Source organism: Mus musculus, chromosome 11 (genome assembly GCF_000001635.26).
Source record: "Mus musculus strain C57BL/6J chromosome 11, GRCm38.p6 C57BL/6J".
In the NCBI taxonomy this organism is placed as follows: Eukaryota; Metazoa; Chordata; class Mammalia; order Rodentia; family Muridae; genus Mus; species Mus musculus.
In genome coordinates, this window is record NC_000077.6 from 114679424 (window position 1) to 114700137 (window position 20714).

At 51.2% G+C, this 20714-nt stretch overlaps 1 protein-coding gene across 1 annotated transcript in view; it reads left to right on the forward strand.

Annotated features, from left to right (window-relative positions):
- Positions 1 to 20714, forward strand: part of Ttyh2 (tweety family member 2) — a 45517-nt gene that overhangs the window by 3956 nt on the left and 20847 nt on the right. The window contains exons 2-4 of the mRNA NM_053273.2: positions 6971 to 7143; positions 10816 to 10927; positions 17166 to 17386. Coding sequence (NP_444503.2) covers positions 6971 to 7143; positions 10816 to 10927; positions 17166 to 17386 — 506 coding nt within the window. The remainder of the gene's footprint in view (positions 1 to 6970; positions 7144 to 10815; positions 10928 to 17165; positions 17387 to 20714) is intronic.

Consider the following 20714-nt stretch of genomic DNA (forward strand, 5'->3'; position numbering starts at 1 on the left):
TCCCAGCCATTTGCAGGAAGTGGCTGTGGGCCCGTCGGGGGCAAGCAGGGCAGTAGACCCGGAATTCTGCTGGGCTGGGTGTCTGCAGCAGGGAGCAGCCTGGATCCCTATCCCACATCTCATCGCCTTTGTCAGGAGCGCAAGCCTGGAAGTTGGAGATGATCTCTGCTTCAGAGATCTCGCAAAAGGGCTCAGGAGTTCACAGGAGGGAAGCAGGTGGCCAATGCTGTAATCCCTGCCTGAGAAGGAGGCCCTAGTTGGCTAGGTGCCCATTCGGCAGCCCCGAGGACAGTTAGAAAGTTACAAAGTTGAGCTGTGTCTCTCAGAGAAGCCACTTCAGTTCCCTTCTTATCTGGGGAATTATTGTTACCCTCACTGTCCACCAGCTACTCAGGAGAGGCCAGACTCTGATGATGTCATGTCCGTAGGACTTCCTGTTGGATCTGAGGACAGCACACCCATCTCGGGCCTTCTGCGGGCCATGTGAGAGGAGATACAGGAGGAGTTCGTTGTCGTGGTTTGGCTTGGATTTCCTTGAGTCCCAGTGTCCTGAGAGTCCCCAGTGAGAAGCCGAGGATGTAGCTCAGTCGTGAGTGAGCCTAGCACGCACAAAGTCCCGAGTCCCATCCCCAGTACCCTATGAAACTGTGGTGACACACGTCTGGAATCCCAGCACTTGAGAGGCAGAGTCCAGTGGGATCTTTGTGAGTTCTAGACCAGCCTGGCCTACATAGTGAGTTCCAGGCTAGCCAGGGCTATAGAGAGACCCTGCCATTAAAAAAAATTAATAAAATGAAATAACCACAAACAAAAAGTCACTCTTGGCTTCATAAGAGTTTGAGGCCAGCGTGGGCTATAGACTCCATCTTTTTGACCCAACTGAGTGCGTTGAGGACAGAGTATGGAATTCTGGGAGAAGACCAGGATGCTCAGCTGGAGGCAGATCGGAGGAAAAAGCAGGCTTTAGAGCTCAGCCCCGTGGGAAAAGAGCCAAGGTCAGGATGAGGAAGCCCGTTCATTACATCTGAACTTGGGAGTCATGGTCATCGGGCTGTCACGCCAGTTCCCCAAGGAGTTAACCCTTCCCAGGCTTCAAGGATGTGTTCTCCCTATAGAGCATGTGGATAGTCCCCCTGCTTCAGCCAGAGGCTGGCACGCCACTGAAACTGCCATCTGTACTCCCTTGGGGGTCTGTCTACAGCGGCCGCTGCTGTCCCCCTAGCCTGAGTACCAGGGTGGCCCGGACTACAAATGATAAACCAGAAATAATGGAAGGACCTTTGATGTCAGAGAGGCTAAGTTTGGCCATGGTGCTGGGACAGGCAGGGGTGGGGTGGGGCAGTAGGAGGCTAGGGGTGATGTGAGACTGGCCTTTCTAAGCTCTGGCAATTGCTTGAGGGTGTATGAGCAGAATTCTCCACTCCCCCTCCCCCTCCCCCACTCCCACTCTCCCTCCCATCCTGTCCATGTGTACTGGTTAGGCCTGTTGAGAGCAGTAGGTGACACTGAGTAGCAGGAGCCCCTCTTGTGTTTCCCCCACTCTCTCTCTTCCTACTTTCCTTCCCCTTTCTGTCCCCTTGGCCCACTGACCACCAAGCTACTAGCTCTAATCTTTTAGTTGCTTAGGGCTCTTGGAGTTAGCAGCTAACAAGCCCCACCCCCACCTGCATTTGGGCTTCCTACCCAGGGCACTAGCCTGTGTTACCAGTGGCCTAATGGAGGCTAACTGCCTGGAGAGGGCTCAGACCCAGGGCTGGCCAGGAGACCTGGGGTGCAGGAGTTCTGGGGGGCTCCACAGGAAGCCTAGGCTCACAGATTCTCCCGAATCAGAAATCTGGAATCCAGCTACAGAGAGCAGTTGGAGCCGGTTTGCAGAGACTGGAAAGGCAATCCTTGTGTCATCTCCCTCCTGAGTGGGGACACCTGTTAGGGTCAGTGGTTCCCTCTGCTTGCGGTGAACACAGAGGAGACCCTTCTGGGAATGAAGGTAGCTGCACCGTTCATTTTGCAGCGTAGGTCATTATTGAAACTATGTTCAGGGGCTGGTGAAATGGCTCAGAGGGTAAAGGTCAAGCCTCAATTCAATACCCAGGGCCCACACTGCATAAGGAGGGAATTGACTCCCTAAAGCTGTCCTCTGACCCCGGCGCTAGAGCCTTGGCATGTGTGTGACCTCACACATAAGATTAACAAATAAACCAGGCAGTGGTGGCTCATGCCTTTAATCCCAGCATTTGGGAGGCAGAGGCAGGCAGATTTCTGAGTTCAAGGCCAGCCTGGTCTACAGAATGAGTTCCAGGACAGCCAGGGCTACACAGAGAAACCCTGTCTTGAAAATCAAACAAACAAAAAAGATTAACAAATAATAAAAATGTAAAATATATATTTATGTATTCATAATAATTTACTGGAACATGTCCGTTCTTTTTTTTTTTTTTTTTTTTTTTTTTTTTTTGGTTTTTCGAGACAGGGTTTCTCTATAGCCCTGGCTGTCCTGGAACTCACTTTGTAGACCAGGCTGGTCTCGAACTCAGAAATCCACCTGCCTCTGCCTCCCGAGTGCTGGGATTAAAGGCGAGCGCCACCACACCTGGCTCAAAATTATATCTTTTTTCGTTTTGTTTTGTTTTGTTTTGTTTTTTGAGACAGGGTTTGAGACAGACAGCCCTGTTTGTCCTGGAACTCACTCTGCAGACCAGGCTGGCCTCGAACTCAGAAATCCCCCTGCCTCTGCCTCCCAAGTGCTGGGATTAAAGGCGTGCGCCACCACCGCCCGGCTCATTCTTAACTCTTCAGCTGAGTCAGTTGTTTTTATTTTTAGAAAGAAGTGTGTGTGTGAGTGTGTGTGTGTGTGTGAGTGTATGTGGTATACACATATGTGTGTGCAGGTGCACATGCCTGCTCATCCATGGAAGACAGAAGAAGATACCAGGTGTCTGGCTGTATTATGCTCGTCCCTATTCCGTTCAGACAGGGTCTCTCACTGTGCTTGCTTGGAAATAGACTGGGGGCCAACAAACCTCCTTCTTGTCTCCCCGCCACAGTTCTGGGGTTACTGAGGTGTGTGTGTATGAGAGAGAGAGAGACGGGGGTGGGGTGGAGAGCAGAGAGAGCCAATGCAGCCTTTTATATAGGAAGTGGGATCCAGTCTCAAGTCCTCATGCTTGACAGCAAATATCTTTGCTTCTGAGCCATCTCCATAGCCCTCAGCGCTAATGAGACACCTCATCCTGAAGTTGAGCATGGTAGTGCATGCCCAGCCCGAACACAGGCTCCCAGTCAGGGTGACCTTTGACCACCCAAGGCATGGCCGCACTGGCCTTAGTGGCTTCCTCTCCACTGGCACAGATGGTCATCTCCGACTGCACTGCATGTACACTCAACCTGTCGTTATTAATCCGTGGCCCCACCATTCCTTGTTAGATTTACCCACATTCTATATAGCTGCTGTTGCCCTCCGGTGCCTGTGTGGCGTCGTGTCACATGACCACTGCACACTGCGTGTGTTTTTGATGAACATCTGCACTGTTTCCAGTGTTTGGTGACTGCCACTGGACTGAGTGACTGTGGATCTAAGTGTATGTGGACCTGGTAGGGGGGCCACATACCCTCCTTTCCGTGAAGTGGAACTGCTGGCTCCCAGTGTATCTGGAAGCACGGCGCCTCACAAATCATCAAGGGCAGAGACCTGCTTCTTAGTGGTGGGAATTCAGAGCCTGTGAGGAGAGAGTGGGGCTTATTTTTAGGTTTTAGAAACAGGATCTCCTTCTGAAGTCTGGGCTGGCCTGACCTTACCTTCTTGATATCTAGGATCATGAACATGGATGTGTGCCACCACGCCCAGCCACAGAGTGTCATTTCTAGAGCTGGGTGTGGTGGGACACACTTGCTATCCCAGCACTTACAGCAGGGGAATACCAAGAGTATAAGAAAAACCTGGGCTACATAGTGAGCTCAAGGGCGCCATGGGGACCCAACCATGGCCTATGCACCCACAAGTCTCTGTGTCTTGGCCCCGCTGAGTGGGTCAGTTTAAAGAAGTTAACCTACTGGGAGAAGATTGTTAACCTCTGTTGACATTAATCTGTTGCTTCTGCACTTGAAAACACTTTGACGAGTTAAGTTGGCGTGGGGCCAGCTCTAGCCTTGTCTGGTTCTTTGGGATTCTTTTGTCATTTGCCCTAGTCATGCTGTGAAGAGACACCATGACCAAGACAACGCTTATAAAAGGAAAACATTCCATTGGGACTGGCTTACAGTTCAGAGGTTTAGTCCATTATCATCGTGGTGGGAAGCATGGCAGCTCGCAGGCGACGTGGTGCTGGGGGAGCTGAGAGTTCTATATCTCAGGGAGCAGGGAGGGGAGAGGGAGGCGGGGAGAGGGGGAGAGAGAGAGAGAGAGAGAGAGAGAGAGAGAGAGAGAGAGAGAGAGAGCATGACTTGAGCTTCTGCAGCCTCAAAGCCTACACACACCAGTGACAAACTTCCTCCAACAAGGCCACACCTACTCTGACGAGGCCACACCCACTCCAAGGCCACACCTCCTAATAGCTCCGCTCCCTATGGGCCCATAGTGGGGCCATTTTCATTCAGATCATTACACCGTTGCTTATTGTTGATTTTTGAGACAGGGTCTCACATGGCTCAGACTAAGATGACATTGAGCTTCTGATCCTCCAGCCACTTCAGGCCCACCCACCAGCTCAGGGTTCTCAAAGGGAACGTCATCTGTTCGGCCTAGGTGTCCCCTCCAAGTGGGGCCCACTTAGGTGCGCACCGCCATGCCCAGTCTTCCGTGATGTGGGGAGGGAAACCTGGCCTTCCAGCTTACCGAGCAAGCACACCGCCTTCTCTACCGCGGCCTCAGCTCCTCCTAGTTCCGGCTGTGATGGGCTTTTTGGGTCTGACTTGTTCTCCAGCTCCAGGGAGGTATCCCTCTTCTGTCAGAGGCCAGTGTGTAGTATAGTATGGTGACTTTGTGTAGTGAGCCTCTAAAGCTCCCCTCCCCCACCCCCAGCCTCCTTTGCAGTGAAAGATGCCTTCCAGAGAGGTAGGCAGTGACTTCCCACCACCTTATTGGACAAGAGCCTCTTGAGGTCAATCTGAGGGACAGATGTGTTAGCGAGTACGCCGGGCCTCCTGCCTCAGCTGAGGACTGTGGGGGATGCTATGCTCAGAGCTGCTGCTCCACCTTCTACCTCCTAGAGAAGGAGGAAGTGGAGGAGGAGGGGGAGGAGGAGGGGGAGGAGGAGGGGGAGGAGGAAGAGGAGGTCCCTTCCATGCTTGAGTGTTGCTGGGATGGAAGTGGAAGCCCTGTGCTAAGTGACATGAGACATCTCACATGTCCCCTCAGCTGACCTGTCACTTCCAGATTTGTCCCTAAGACTGAGACGCCTGTCCAATCAGGGTTCGCATCAGGACAGCCCATGTCAGAGGCCCCACAGGCTGCCTGCATCCTCACATAGTAGGCAGCTGAACAGCCACCCACAGGGGTCATCTGCATACAGTCTACCCAGTCTGCAGCCACCAGCCTCTGCGCTGCAAGTCACCACCCTGAGCTCACCCTGCAAACACCGTATTTTCTCTCAGACCTTGGTGTCCTGTGGCCATCACCAGATCACTACCACCCACACAGGTTCCCTAACCAAAGAACCAGGTAGAGCTACCCCCTCCCCCACCCCCTGGGACACTGGACTTTGGGTGAGGGCAACACTGAGGCCTCATGGGAAGCCAGGAGGCTGTCAGCTCAGGAGCCTGACGTAGAGCCAGGTCCAGCCCTGGCTGACGGCCACTGATCCCGGGGCCATCTGGTGTCCATCTGGCCAAATCAAGGGATTTGAAGATACAGTGGAGGGGGACACCTGGGCCTCCCGACAGACAACAGCTCCCTTTGAAAACTCTGACCTACTAGGAGGGCCTAACAAAGTATACGCACGCGCGCGCGCACACACACACACACACACACACACACACACACACACACACACCCTCAACAGTCTGCCCTGCTTGCTACCAATGGCATTGTGGGTCAGCTTTCCCTGGCAAGATGCAGCAAGGAGGACACCAAAGATTATCTACCCTGTCTCCTCTCTACCCACCCTTGAGCACAGAACTGGCTTCTAAGGACTCCAGAGAGCCCCAGCACCCAGAAAAGACACATTCCATTTTGGCATAACCAGATTGCTCTAGTATGGTGAGACCTAGGTATGGCAGCACCCATGATCCTCTGCAGCCTTAGCTTAGTGTCACCTGGTCCCTAAGTTTAGTCTCACTGCCAGGCTCTGTCTCTTTCCAGCCCTGTTTGCAGCCAGCAGGTCTTCCTCACTTTCCTGAATGGCTCAGGGCTTGTCATCATCAGGCCTGGCCTGGACTGCATCTTCAGCCAGAAACCTGGGCTTAGCCATGCTACATCGCTGGATTAGTTATTTTTGTCGTGGCTGCCATAAGATTCCTAGCAAAAGAAGCTTGAAGAGGGAAGCGACCGTTTCGGCTTGCAGTCTTAGGGGACACCGTCCATCATGGTGGTGGCTTGTGAAGCCATTGGTCACACAGCACCTGCAGTCGGGAAAACAGGGCTGAGTGCTGTTCCTCGGCTGCCGCCTGTCTCTTTTGTATAGAGCTCTAGACAGTGATGACCCCTCCTACATTTCCGGTGGATCTCCTCGCTTTTGTTAAACTAGAGTCTCTCACACATGGTATCCGGAGATTTGTCTTCTAGCAGATTCTAGATCCCGCTAAGCTTGATAACGCGAATCACCCCGACAGCTGTCCCTCCCCCTTCCTTCCCCTTTCTCCCACCAACCCTTCCCATGCCCAGCTTGTCTGCTTCTCTGCCATCTCCACCCTGGCACCCAAATGTAGGGCAGGCTGTCTGTCTAGAGGGCTGGGCATAAGGATGCTGTATGGTTCGGAGGACCCCACTCCCCACCCCTTGCTGGGCCAGAGCTGACACAGCCTGTCTCTCTTACAGTCGCTGCTCTTCCTGGGGGTGTTGGCTGCCATTGGCCTGGGCCTGAATCTCATCTTCCTCACCGTCTACCTGGTGTGCACATGCTGCTGCCGGCGGGACCACACGGTGCAGACCAAGCAGCAGGAATCATGCTGCGTGACCTGGACGGCGGTGGTGGCTGGGCTCCTCTGCTGGTGAGTGTCCTATGTACAGGGAAAGCTAACCTATGGCCAGGAAACCCCTCATGCCTCTGCGTCTCATCAGTGTCTAGCCACGTTCACTCCAAGCTAACACCTGGATGAGCAACCTGTCCGTCGCCCAAGCATGGGGAATCTGTCTCTAGTGTGGTGATGTGGGTCAGCATAGTGGACCCCCAACCCTTCTATGAGGCCAGGGCCAGGCCCGGCAGCCAAATGGGTCTCTCTTCAATTGACCAGGTGGATAGTGGGCATTTCTTTTCTCTATACCACTATCCCCTTCCACTGCCACCCTGGATCTGCGAGATCAGAAGTTGGCCCCAGTTGCTTCCTCGTCTTGGGGGATCAGGAGCTTTAGGTAGATCTTCCCTTGCACCCTGACTGAGGGATGAGGGTTCACAGCACTGTGTGAGAGCCCCACCCACCCAGCACCCAGCCATGAGCATGCTAGCTCTGTGTGCTGCAGTTAGTGCCCCCTGGAGATGTTGAAGGGTGTGGCTACCCTCTAGGGTAAGAGTCCCTTGCTACTTGTCTGAAGGACTGGTCTTTGGTTCCAGTCTGCAGAAGGGTCACCTTACTCTTTTTTTTTTTTTTTTAAAGATTTATTTAGCCGGGCGTGGTGGCACAAGCCTTTAATCCCAGCACTCGGGAGGCATAGGCAGGCGGATTTCTGAGTTCGAGGCCAGCCTGGTCTACATTCTATGACAGTCAGGGCTACACAGAGAAACCCTGTCTCGGAAGAAAGAACAAAACAAAAAAAAAAAAGCACGTTTTTCCCGAGTTAATGATTTGTCACATGACACCTCCAGTGACACTCTGGAGAGGGATGGGTGAAGTGATGGTATGGCAGAGTGACTCAGAAGGTGGGTGCTGATATTGCTTGAACGATAACAATACTGACTGGAACTGAGCATGGTGAGTTCCAGGACAACCAAGCTACAACTGTCTCAAGGAGGGAGGGAGGAGGGGAGGGGAGAGGGAGGGAGAGAGGGAGGGAGGGCGGGCGGGCATCTGTGGGGTGTGTGTGTGTGTGTGTGTGTGTGTGTTAGTGTGCCCTCTCACACTTCCCTTTTCCCGAGTTAGTGGTGTGGATGAAAACTCGGGAAGCTGGTTGATTGGCCTCGTGATCCCCAGAGGGGTGGACCACATAGGCTATGAAGGATGACAGAGTCAAGGTTGCAGATGATTTACCCAGGCTGGAATGTTGGAGTCAAGCCAAGCATGAAATTTCATACAGATGGATTTCAAGTTTGGCTTTTGGTTAAAATCAATAGGAAAAAGGATAGACTGAGCTTGACAGATGACAGTTTCCGAGGAGAAAAACCTGGGAGGGGATGTTTACTGACTATGACGTCAGTAAGGACACGAGGGCAGGCCAGTGGGGTAATGGTCTGAGAGAGAGAGAGAGAGAGAGAGAGAGAGAGAGAGAGAACACACATACACACACAGCACAGCTCCACGCACTGCTCAGTCCCAACTAAAGGGTAACATTGGAAACCAGGCATGGTGCCGCAGGCCTGCAATCCCAGGGAGATGTGGAGTCAGGGTCATCCTTAGCTATATGGGGAGCATCAGGCCCAGCTGGGGATACATGAGACCCTGTCTCGTGTGTCTGTCTCAAGAACAGAAGGCAGGAAGTGACAAAGGGGGCACTTAGGGCTATCAGATGCAGTTTGTGGCAGAATTGGAGACTTGTTCCAGCCACCTGAAAGCTGAATCAGGACCCAGCAGGTTCTAGGTTAAATGAGGCAGGCAGGTGTCCTTTCAGCTCCCTAAGAGGGAACTTGCCTGAAGCTAAAACTTCACAGTAGAGGACTAGATCAGGAATATTTAGAGAAAATGGGGTGTGATAGTCTGAGGTTATTTTTTTAAGATTTATTTATTTTATTTATATGAGTACACTGTAGCTGTCTACAGACACACACCAGAAGAGGGCATCAGATCTCATTACAGATGGTTATGAGCCACCATGTGGTTGTGGGGAATTGAACTCAGGACCTTTGGAAGAGCAGTCAGTGCTCTTAACCATTGGGCTATCTCCCCAGCCCTAGTCTGAGGTTCTTAACCATGTCAGGAGAGCCCTGAAGGTTGGCACCGACTGTGTCAAATCAGATCTCAGGACTCCACCAGAGCCACCGAATCAGAATACATTTTAGAAAAGGCCATGGAGACTATAAGGCCCAGGGCCAGAGCCGGGGGGGTGGGGGGGGGGGTGGGGTGGGGGGACAGTAGTAGGCAGAGTACAGGGGTTTTAGAGCAGGGTCTGCTGTGATGGTGAATATCAGACACTGCGTGTCCAAACCTCTAGAATTTTAACCAAGAGTGACCACTGTGCACACTGGGCCTTGGATGATACCCATGTTCCTACTGGGTTACCAGTCATAGCCAGGAGTCCTTCATAAAGGAGGTCAGTCATACTGAGGACTGTACACAAATAGAGGAATTCTGTACCTGCTATGAGCCTAAAGCCACTCAAAAAATTATTTTTTTTAATTTATTTATCTTTTTGTTTGTTCGTTTGTTAAAGATTTATTTATTTATTTTCTGTATATGAGTACACTGTAGCTGTACATATGGTTGTGAGCCTTCATGTGGTTGTTGGGAACTGAATTGAGGACCTCAGCTCGCTTCGGTCGGCCCAAAGGTTTATTATTATACATATGTACACTGTAGTTGTCTTCAGACGTGCCAGAAGAGGGTGTCAGATCTCATTGCAGGTGGTTGTGAGCCACCATGTGGTTGCTGGGATTTGAACTCAGGACTTCGGAAGAACAGTCAGTGCTCTTACTAGCTGAGCCATCTCGCCAGCCCCAAATTTATTTATCTTTATTTTATGCGTATGGGTGGTTTGTCTGTATGCATGTCTAGGCACTGTGTGTATACAGTGCCTTTAGAGACCAGAAGAGGAAGGCAGATCGATCCCTCTGGAACCAGTTTATGATGGTTGTGGAGTGCGGTCTCAGTGCTGGAAACAACCAGGGACCTCAGAAAGAGCAGCCAGTGTCCTTAACACTGAGCCATCTCTACAACCCTGAAAATGTATTTGTCTGTCTGTCTGTCTGTCTGTCCATCTGTCCGTGTAATAGCCCTGGCCGTCTCCCTTAGCACTCACTATGTATACCAGGCTGGCCTCGAACTCCCAAGTGCTGGGACTAAAGGCATGCACCACCACCTGGGTATAGAAACTTTTTTTTTTTGAAGATAAATGCAAGGTTGGGACTGGATCTCAGGAGCAGATTGTTTGCCTAGCAGGCCTGTAGTCCTGGGTTCAGTCCTCAGCACATAGAACGATTGACAGTACTTATGGGAAATCCAGAAGAAAGTGTTTGCTGGACAGACATGAGGACCTACGTGAGTTTGGATTCCCAGAACCCACGGACAAAGCCCACACATCTGCAATCCCAGTGCTAGGGATGGAGGCCAGAGCCAGGCATAAAGCTGAGGTTCCCTTGCCAGACTAACCATTTCACCGAACTCCAGGTTCACTGAAGACTTCGTCCCAAGGGAATAGCACAGAGTGACAGATGAAAGCACCCAGCATCATCTTCTGTCCCCCTTGTGCACGTGCACACGTGCATATACACATATGAGCACACGCTACACACAAAGCAGCAAGTGTATTCTCTTCTGGGTATCACCCCTAACCTTTCTTTGGGGTTTTGCCCGTAGTGCTGCGGTGGGCGTTGGTTTCTATGGAAACAGCGAGACCAACGATGGGATGCATCAGCTGATCTACTCCCTGGACAACGCGAACCACACCTTCTCTGGAATGGATGAGCTGGTAAGGATTGTGGGCAGGTGGCTGGGCACAGGCACAGCCCATGAGATCAGCAAGGCCGGAACAAGGGTACCAGTCAGATCTCAGGAGCCCAGCTGCACCCTGTCGAGTTGTGTGATGGGCGCTGTGGGCCGGGCCGCCTTCTGAGCCGTTGCCCTGCCAAAGGCAAACACAGTTTCTATGTCCCAGACATAGGGAGGTTTCAGGGCAGCTCGGCCCCATCAGACCGACCCCCTTTGGTCTGCAGAACATCTGAGACCTTACCCATCCCTGAAGCAGACCTCGGACATGGGTTCTGGAGTTGTTCTGTTGTGATTGTGTTTAAAGCGAGAGGTCTCGCTGTGTAGCCCTGACTAGCCCGGCACCCACTGTATAGGCCAGACTCACCTGGAGCTTTCCATGATGTTCCTGCCTCTGTGTACCCAGGGTGGAAACACTGCCACCCTAGTGTGCTGGGCATGGGTTGGTTGAGACAGGGTCTGTATGTCTTGAGCCCTCTATTACTTCGAGGACGACCTGATGCTTATGTGCGTGTGTGCACCCCTATGCCTTGTATACGTTTGAACCTCAAGCTTTATACATACTAGGCAGTCGCTCTACCAGTTGAGCTATATCCTCAATCCTGAACATGGATTTTTTTTTTTAATGTTAGCTCTAAGTGCTTTGAATAGAGTTCTGATCCATATATCGAAAGGAGAGAACCTAGAGACCGAGCATGGTGGTAACAGGGTCTGCCAAAAAATAATTTTGTAAGTGATTTTAAAAAGTCTGTAGAAACAGTAGAAGAGCCCCTCAGCCCTGCCCCACCCCCACCCCACCCCCCCACACATACAGGGCTGGGAAGAAGCCTCATAAACCCAGCTGTGTGTCGGGACCGTGGGACCAGTGGCACTATCTCTGGGCTCATCTCTTCACCCCTGGCCCCTACCTGCCTGTCACCTTTGCAGAGTGCTAGCTAGTCTTTCCTGCTGATTTTTAAGGTGATCCCGTGACAGCTTCTGGTGCCTCCTGAGGACTCTGGTGGGGGAAGACCAGATGCATATTTCAGGGAAACGAGTCCTTGGGCATCTGACCCTCTCTGGACCAGGTCCCTCCAGAATAGCACAGGTCCCAGCAAAAGGCACATTTGATTTGCCAGCCCTAACTCGAGGAACTGGTGACCTGGCGTCCTCCCAAGGGAGGACTCAACATCATCTGACCCCCGCCCCCACCCCCCAACATGCTCCTTTGAGCTCCTCTGGGGATCTAATCCTTCCATCAGCTCCTGGGGGTGGGGCAGGGACAGGAACTCTCACCTAAAAAAAAAAAAAAAAAAAAAACACAGGCTGTGGTGCTTCAGATGTGCACTGCTCAGGATTTGTGGGAGCTGGTCCCTGGGAACTCTGTCCTGATGGGGGCCAAGTCCCCAAGGACACCTTCTGTTTATTTGGTATTACCCTGTCTCTCTGTCCCTAGCCACCATCGGCCTTGGAAGTGGGAGAAGCCCGCATGCTGGAAAGCCCCAAAGCTATGACCTTCACTGTTGGGAAAACTCTAGTCTTTATCTCTGGGGAGGAACTTGCTGGTATCTAGGAACCAGCTCTAGGCTCCCTGCCCTCCTGAGCCAGGTTTGAACACTTGGCTGTGTGACCTTACCCTCACCCTGTCCCTGGAGACAGCCCCTTACCATCTGGCTGTTGCTGCAACGTAAGATAATTGTCCTGGGGCTCCTTGGTGGGGCTGCCTGCTATGGTAGCATCTGCCCTTTTTATCTAAGAGGGTGGGGAAGGCCTCAAGATGGGTACCTGACAGTCTCTGGCCTGAGGCCTGCAGGAAGATGATAGATCCTTTATAGGGCCTTCCCCCCTCATCCAAGGGGTGGGGTCCAAATTGCAGGTAAATGGCTAAATGGCATCAGGTGAATTACCACCGGAGAAAGTGCCGGGTAAACTATAGAGTGCTCTCTCCCTCAGGAATTAAGATAATGGCGTCATTATAATAATTACTGCAATCACCATGAAGTGGAGGTGCTCAGGTTGTGGGAGGCTGTGGGTGGCAGAGTCAGGATGGAGACTCATCCAACAGCCCAGATCATAAAGCCAGGCCCTGATGGAGCCCAGATGTAGCAGCCATGGTCAACTAAGAGACCCTTCCAGGGCTGCCCCTAAACACAAAGACCAAGGACCCTCTGTATGCTCCTCTCTTGGCTAGAGACCCCCACCATCCTGAGCCCATAGTAGGCCTGTGGGAAACTGCTGGGTGGAGAAACTGAGGGAGGAAGAACACAAAGCCCAGTCCTTGGGTCCTTTTCCTCCCTACTACCTCCCTGAATCTGAGCCAGTGTTCCTCTTGACCCGGTCCACCCACACCCAGGACCTGGTGATCCCTCCCAGAGGTCAGAATCTCCCTGAGAGCTTGTTAGCCCCCGGGGCGCCAGGCCCGCCCTGCTGGGCTCCAGTTCATCTTCTGAGGCAAGCTGAAAATTTGCATTTGTAATGAGATCCTTAGCGATGCTGCTTGCCTGGGGACCGCAATTTGAAAGCTACACCCTTGTCCTTAAAGACCTTCCTTCTCTCTGGCCTGGGTGCCCACCTGGTGGAAGAGCTGAGCTGTTTCCTTCATCTTCAGCTCCCAAGAGAAAGCCACAGCCCATCTCCGGGGCATCACACCTGTCTTCTTGAAGGGCAAAGACTAGGACCCATGTGAGCAAGCACAGAGCTACAGGGAGGCCCTTGTTGTGATGTGCTCTAACACCTGTCTGTCTGTCTGTCTACCTAGCATGTATCTATCATCTCTTCCCATGAAACAATACCAGAAAGAAAAAAAAGAAAATGGACTTGACAGATGTTTTTTGTCTTGTGGCTTTGTTTCTCTTCTTTTTTTCTCTAGTTCAAGGTTCTACGATGTGACCCAGACTATCTTAGAACCTGATCCTCTAGCCTCAACCTCCTGAGCTTTCAGAATCCAGGCCTTGGACACCATGCCTGGCCTATTCTTCTCTAATTTTTGTTGTTTTGGTTTTTCAGCACAGGAAGGGTCTCTCTACGAGCTCTGGCTGTCCTGGAATTCTAAGTGTAGCGCATCCTGTGTTGTGTAGCCCAGGCTGTGTGTATAGCCCAGGCTGTGAGCCGCCACACCTGGCTATTCCTTACAATCTTAAATTCTCTGTGTTTTTTTCCTTGGGGTTTTGTTTGTTTGTGGGAGGCACTTATTTTCTTCATGTTTGTTTTTTGAGTCACAGATAGCTCAGGCTGGCTCCCAGTATAGCCAAGGGATGACCTTGAACTCTTGGTCCTGCTGCTGAGCGCTGGGACTACAGTGTTCAATACAATGCCCAATGTGTTGGATGCCTTGGCTCTAAGTCAGGACCTCGTGCCGGCTGGCCAAGCATTCTATCAAATGAGCTACATGCTCATTCTCGGCTCCTCTTTTCCTTTTGTTTTGTTGGTTTTCGTTTTTTGAGACATTTTTTTTTTTCTGTGTAGTCCTAGCTGTCCTATAACTCATTCTGCAGAGATTCACCTGCCTCTGCCTCCCAAAGCTGTGTGCCCCTCCACCTCCAGGAAAGGGAGGACTTTTATTTTTGTTTGTTTTGGTTTTTGGTTTTTTGGTTTGTTTTTTGGTTTTGTTTTGTTTTGTTTTGTTTTGTTTTTTTTGAGACAAGAGCTCATCTGTGGCCCAGTCTGGTCTTGACTTCAAGGTAATCCTCCTGCCTCAGCCTCCCAATTATTAGGATTCTACAGGCACGAGCCAGCAAGCCCAGTCATATCTGTCTCTGTCTTGGTGTCTCTGAATCTGTCACTACCTCCTAAGAACCCAACAAAAGCCAGAAAACGGAAGAGGTGCTGACACCCACGGAAACAGGGAGCCATGGTTTGTTCTAGAATCAGGAAGTCACCCTGTAGGGAAGGCATGAAAAGCCGCAAGATTGATGTGAAGTTCCCATGATTCCCCGAGCTCAGACCTCTCTCCTATGGGCTTCGTTGCTGTGCCCTCCTCCTCTGCCCCTCTGCAGGGATTTTTCTCTTGCAGGCTGGGGGAGCCAATGTTGTAGAAATTTTTAATCCCTATCCAGGGTTTCTACCCTGCCTTTGACCATTTAGTATCTGGATAAAAGACACCATCTTTATATTTACAATAACCCTTAATCAGCATAAGAGTTGGACAGATATCTACCCTCTATCCTATTAGAACCTACTTTCCAATTGATGACTTAATAACTGGGTTATTACTTACTATGTCTCATCTGGGCAGCTCTTCACTCCAATTGGCCCACCCTCAGGGCCTTGTTTTCATGACTCACCTAACCCATGGCTTCTGGCTCCGCCTCAAGCCAAGGCTGCTGGGGAAGGATTAACAAGGCATCCTGTCCTTCTTCCAGCGGTTTGTTTATAACAGTGTCAAAGCAGCAAAGCCAGACCCTGGTAGCATAGTCCTGTTAGTCCAGCTATTCCAGAGGCTGAGGCAGGGTGATCTCAGATTCAAGGTCTACCAGGACTACAGAGCCATTTCCAGGCTAGCCTGGGCAATTAGTAAGACCCTGACTGCAAACCAAATAAAACAGAAACAAAGCTGTTAGTCTCTCAACTGCCGACATGATGCAGGCTCCGTGTGGCCAGGTGAGAGTGACCTTTGTAGGTTAAGCTGCCCCTTGCCCCTTGTTTAGGAGCTGTCAAGGACACCCTCGGCCACTTCCTTTCATTTCTGTCTGCATAGACAGATGTTGTTTTGGTTCAAGCCAAGGACAGGTGCCTCTATACCCACCTAGCAGGACAGACATCATGCGGGGTGGAGGACATGAGCCCAAGATAAAACACTGGTTTCCTCCTGTCCCAGGGCCAGGCTGGGAGAAGAAGACATTTGTTCTCTGTTTTCAAGGCCCCCTTGTTCCGCATGGACTTGTGGTTGGGACACTACAAGCTGATTCTAGCTGGGAGACAAACCCCCTCTCTTGTAGGGTGCCTGGGACTAAAGCACGAGGCAGCAGCCTGGAGCTCTGAGTCTTTGATGTTGTGATCCCAAGGGATTCAAACCCTGGGGGAAATTTCAGGGAAGAAAAATGGATTCTTTCCGTTCCCTATCTGGAGTCCAGGTTGAGCCTTCCTCTCTGAAATTCAGGAGGCTCAAGGTGTTTGGGATTTCAGAGTTTGGAGCTTGGGGTTTATATTTGGAATTATTTGTGTTGTTTCCTGCTAGGTTGTTAAAAAAAGTTGGGTTTCCAGATAAGAGGAACTCAGGCTGCAGTAAGGCTTGGAGATCCAAAGCCGGATGAGAGCCAGAAGAGGGCCGAATGTGACTGGGCTGTGTGTGTCTGTGGGTCAGCTTTCCCACACTATAACAAACCCCCAAGAGCATCAAACTTATAAAGAAAAAAGGTTCCTACTCCTGAAACCCCAGCGCTTGGGAAATGGATACCCGAGAATCAAGAGCTCAAGGCCATTCCCAACTTCATAGCAAGTCTGAGTCCAGCCTGGGCTGCCCGTCTCAAAAATAAGACAGTTTTTAAAATGAAAGTGAGAGGGAAAGGGAAAGAAAAAGGCGTGTTTTGGTTCAACCTGAAAGGTTTCCGCTCATGCTGGTTGGTCTCATTGGTTTGGAGCCTTTGAATTGAGAGGCCACGGTGGGTGAACCCACAGGACAGGCAGGGCTGCTCAGTGCACTGTATACAGAAGCAAAGAAAGAAAGAATTCCAGTGTTAGCCCGGTGGGCAGGGCAGTGCCTGCCTTTAATCCCAGCACTCGGGAGGCAGAGGCAGGTGGATTTCTGAGTTCGAGGCCAGTCTGGTCTACAGAGTTAGTTCCAGGACAGCCAGGGCTACACAGAGAAACTCTGCCTCAAAAAAAAAAAAAAAAAAAAAAAAAAAAACCAAACCAAACCAAACAAAACCCTGTCCCAAAAAAACCAAGAAAGAAAGGAAGGAAAGAAAAAGAAAAGCCTTCTTTGAGGAAGAGCACTCCTCGATGACCTGAAGTCCTGGTACAGCCCTAGGTACCGCTTAAACATCCTACCATTTCCCAGGATTGCCAAGCTTGTGCCTATGCCTTTGACATGACTCTTTTGGGAACATTCTAGACCCACATGATGGCAGAAGGCGACAAGATCTCTATCCTTAGCCACTCCTCTGGGAGTCTCGTGAGTTCTTGGGTCTGTGTCGGTATGGACCATCCCTTCAAACCCAGCTGGCCAATTACCACTTCTTCCTCCTGAGACTTTCCAGGGCTATCCCAGGGCCAGGCTCCTAGCCTCTTCCTTACCTCCCCAGGTGTCTGCAAACACCCAGAGGATGAAGGTAGACCTAGAACAGCACCTGGCCCGGCTCAGCGAGATCATTGCTGCCCGGGGTGACTACATCCAGACCCTGAAGTTTATGCAACAGATGGCAGGCAATGTCGTCAGCCAGCTCTCGGGGCTGCCCGTGTGGAGGGAGGTCACCACGCAGCTGACCAAGCTGTCCCACCAGACTGCCTATGTGGAATACTACAGGTGAGGAACCGGGTGAGGCGTGTGGGGCTACAGATGCAGACCCATCCAACCCCCCACTCTCCAGCCTCACTGTGTAACCTCCTAGGACAGTGAGGGGCTGAGGGGCTCCACCTCACCTGTACCCCATCTACTGTGTACTTTCTTCGGTGCTATGACTAAATATCTCGGCACAGATTTAAGGAAGGAATAGGAGTTTATTCTGGCTTACGGTTTGAGAGCGTGGTCCATCCTGATGTAGCAGCAGGCTCATGAGGTCCCTGGTCCCATCGCATCTATAGTCAGAGAGTGAATGAGGAATGCTAGTGTCCAGCTTCCTCCTTCCTATCCGGTAGCTCTTCCCGCCTGGCTTAGTGTCCTAGTTAGTGTTTCTGTTTGCTTCCATGAAACACCATGACCAAATAGCAACTTGGGGATGAAAGGGTTTCTTTGGCTCACACTTCCACACCACTGTTCATCGTTGAAGGAAGTCAGGACAGGAACTCAAGAAGGGCAGGAAGCTGATGCAGAGGCCACGGAGGGGTGCTGCTTACTGGCTTGCTCCCCGTGACTTGTTTAGCTTGCTTTCTTACAGAACCTTGGACCACCAACCCAAGCAAGAGTGGTACCATCCCCAAAGAGCTGGGACCTCCCGTATTGATTGTTAAGAAAATGCCCTAAAATAGGGGTTCCCAACACTTCCTAACACTGCAACCTTTTTTCTTTTTTCTTTTTTTTTTTTGAGACAGGGTTTCTCTGTATAGCCCTAGCTGTCCTGGAGCTCACTTTGTAGACCAGGCTGGCCTCGAACTCAGAAATCCGCCTGTCTCTGCCTCCCAAGTGCTGGGATCAAAGGTGTGCGCCACCACGCCCGGCACACTGAAACCTTTTAATACATTCCCTTCATGTTGTGGTGGCCCCAACCATAAGATGATTTCTTTGCTACTTCATAACTGGAATATTGCTACTGTTACAAATCTTAATGTAAATATCTGATATGCAGGATATCTGCTACGAGACACCCCCCCCCCCCCCCCCCGAGGAATCGAGACCCACGGGTTGAGAACCACTGCCCTATGGGCTTGCCTACTGCCCAACCTTATTGAGGTGTTTTCTCAACTGAAGCTCCCTCTTCTCTGATGGTTCTGGCTTGTGTGAAGTGGACATCAGACCAGCCAGAGTACCATCCCAATTAACACCACCTAGGAAATCTTGAACTGCCGAAATAATTAAACTGATAGAGGCCTCTGGTGCTAAGTTTGACAACCTGAGTTCAATTCCAAAGACCCCACATGACAGAAGGAGAAAATTGACTTCTGCAAGCTGTTCCTGTGATCTACACGTTGTGTGACGTGCATGTGTGCACACACACACACACACACACAATTTTCTTAAACCTTTCTCAGACGTGTGCAGGGATTTGTTTCCGAGGTGACTCTAGGTCTCCTTCGTTGACAGGATCGTCCCCACTCCACCTCACTTAGGTAACCAAATGCATCTCTGTCTCATCTGGCCTGTGGCATCTGTTTCTGTCCCTCTGTAACCCCATCCCTGGTAAAGTCACTAAACTCAAGTCATAGACCCCCAGGCTGGCTGAACATAGGGTCTCCTGAATATAGGGTTTCAGAAGGAATGCTCTTGAGAGCCAAGGAAGGAGGCAACTCTCTCTGTCCTAGGTTGACCTTCATCCAAATGGTAACATGCACGCGTGTAATATGTGTGTGTCACGTGTGACACAAACGTCATTGTACTCAAAGGGTCAGGCATCCAGCATCGTAGACACAGGATGGAACACATAAGCAAGACTTGCATGACAAGCTTCAGCTCTTTGAATCCCTTCCTCGCCCAAATAACTTGGCCCCTCTTCAGAGCCTCTGCCCCAACATTGCACAATATACTCTTGGTTTTCTGGATTAGTATTCTATTATATCATGAACTCCCACCCAGGAGGCCGCTGCTGGGCTGAGTCAAGAGGAAATGTGCAGGCCCCTTCCCTCAGACTCCCTTTCTCCCAAAGGGAGATGCTCGCTCAGTCCTGAGCTCTCTGGGTGGTGCTCTGGGATCCAGGTGGTGCTCCCATCCCTCATCCCGCAGATCAAATTTCCTTCATGTCATAGATATTCTAAATGGACCCTTGGTGTTACTTCTCTCAGATCCTTAGGGACAAAATGCCATCCTCCCAGGGAACCCAAAGGAACTGCCAGCTCTGAGGAGATGGTCTGCCATCACCCGGGACCCTCAACAGCAGGATCTGACGAGCCCCTCGATGTGGGGGCTGTCCACTTCCTGAGCCCTTGAAATCACATCAGGGCGAGTGGAGTATCCATAGAGGGGGTGTCCTTGTTGACCTGGCTGTTTGTTTGTTTGTTTGTTTGTTTGTTTTTTGAGACAGGGTTTCTCTGTATAGAAATGGCTGTCCTGGAACTCACTTTGTAGACCAAGCTGGCCTCGAACTCAGAAATCCGCCTGCCTCTGCCTCCCAAGTGCCGGGATTAAAGGCATGCGCCACAACGCCCGGCTGGCTTTTTTTTTCTTGAGTGCATCTGGCTGACCCGGTGGGCATTGTAGTAAAGACTGTGGTGGAAATGGGTAAGGATCTTACATATCGGAAGACACTTCTTAATCCAGGTCACTTTAAGGAGCAAGAATCATCTGAGCAGGTCCCTGAAACTGCCGAATGCTGAGGGCCAGGCCCCCATCTCTGCCAGTGTTTGTAGCTCACAGGCTTCTTGGAGAACCTTCCCAGAAAGGCTTTCCAGCAGTTGTTAATGCTGGCCATCCACTCCCATCAGAACACTTTACTGGGGAGACACATCCAGCTCAGAGGACAGAAGAAGCGGAGGCGTACCGCCCGCCGGGGACTGAGATGTGAATACTGGCTTACAGATGCCGGATGTGGTGGGGTTGGGGTGGGGTGAACCGACAGCATTAGCTCAGCAGAAAAGAGCCAAGTTCATGGTGAGAACTCCCTCCCCCCAGTTCCCAGGGGCTCCTCTGGGAGAACACATCCGCCCAGGAGCTGTTTCTAGGAACAGTTTACACGCATAGCAGTGGCTGTGGGAATTGCGAAAGCGCAGCTGTGGAGGGGTCGGGGGCTCTTCTGCAGCTGGATTTCCTACAGATGGGAGAGAAGACAGAAGGAGCACCTGATCTTTAGGTTGGGAGGCTCGGAACCCATGTTGTAGACGGTAACTGGGGTAGGAGGCACCTATGTCTCTGGAAGGAAGGAAAACATAGGGTTCCCATGCAACTTGCAGAAATCTTAGCCACCATAGGTCTCCACCTTCCAATCTGTAGCATAGGACGCAACACTAGATGCATCCCAAAGTTCTTTTGGCTCTGACTTTTTAAG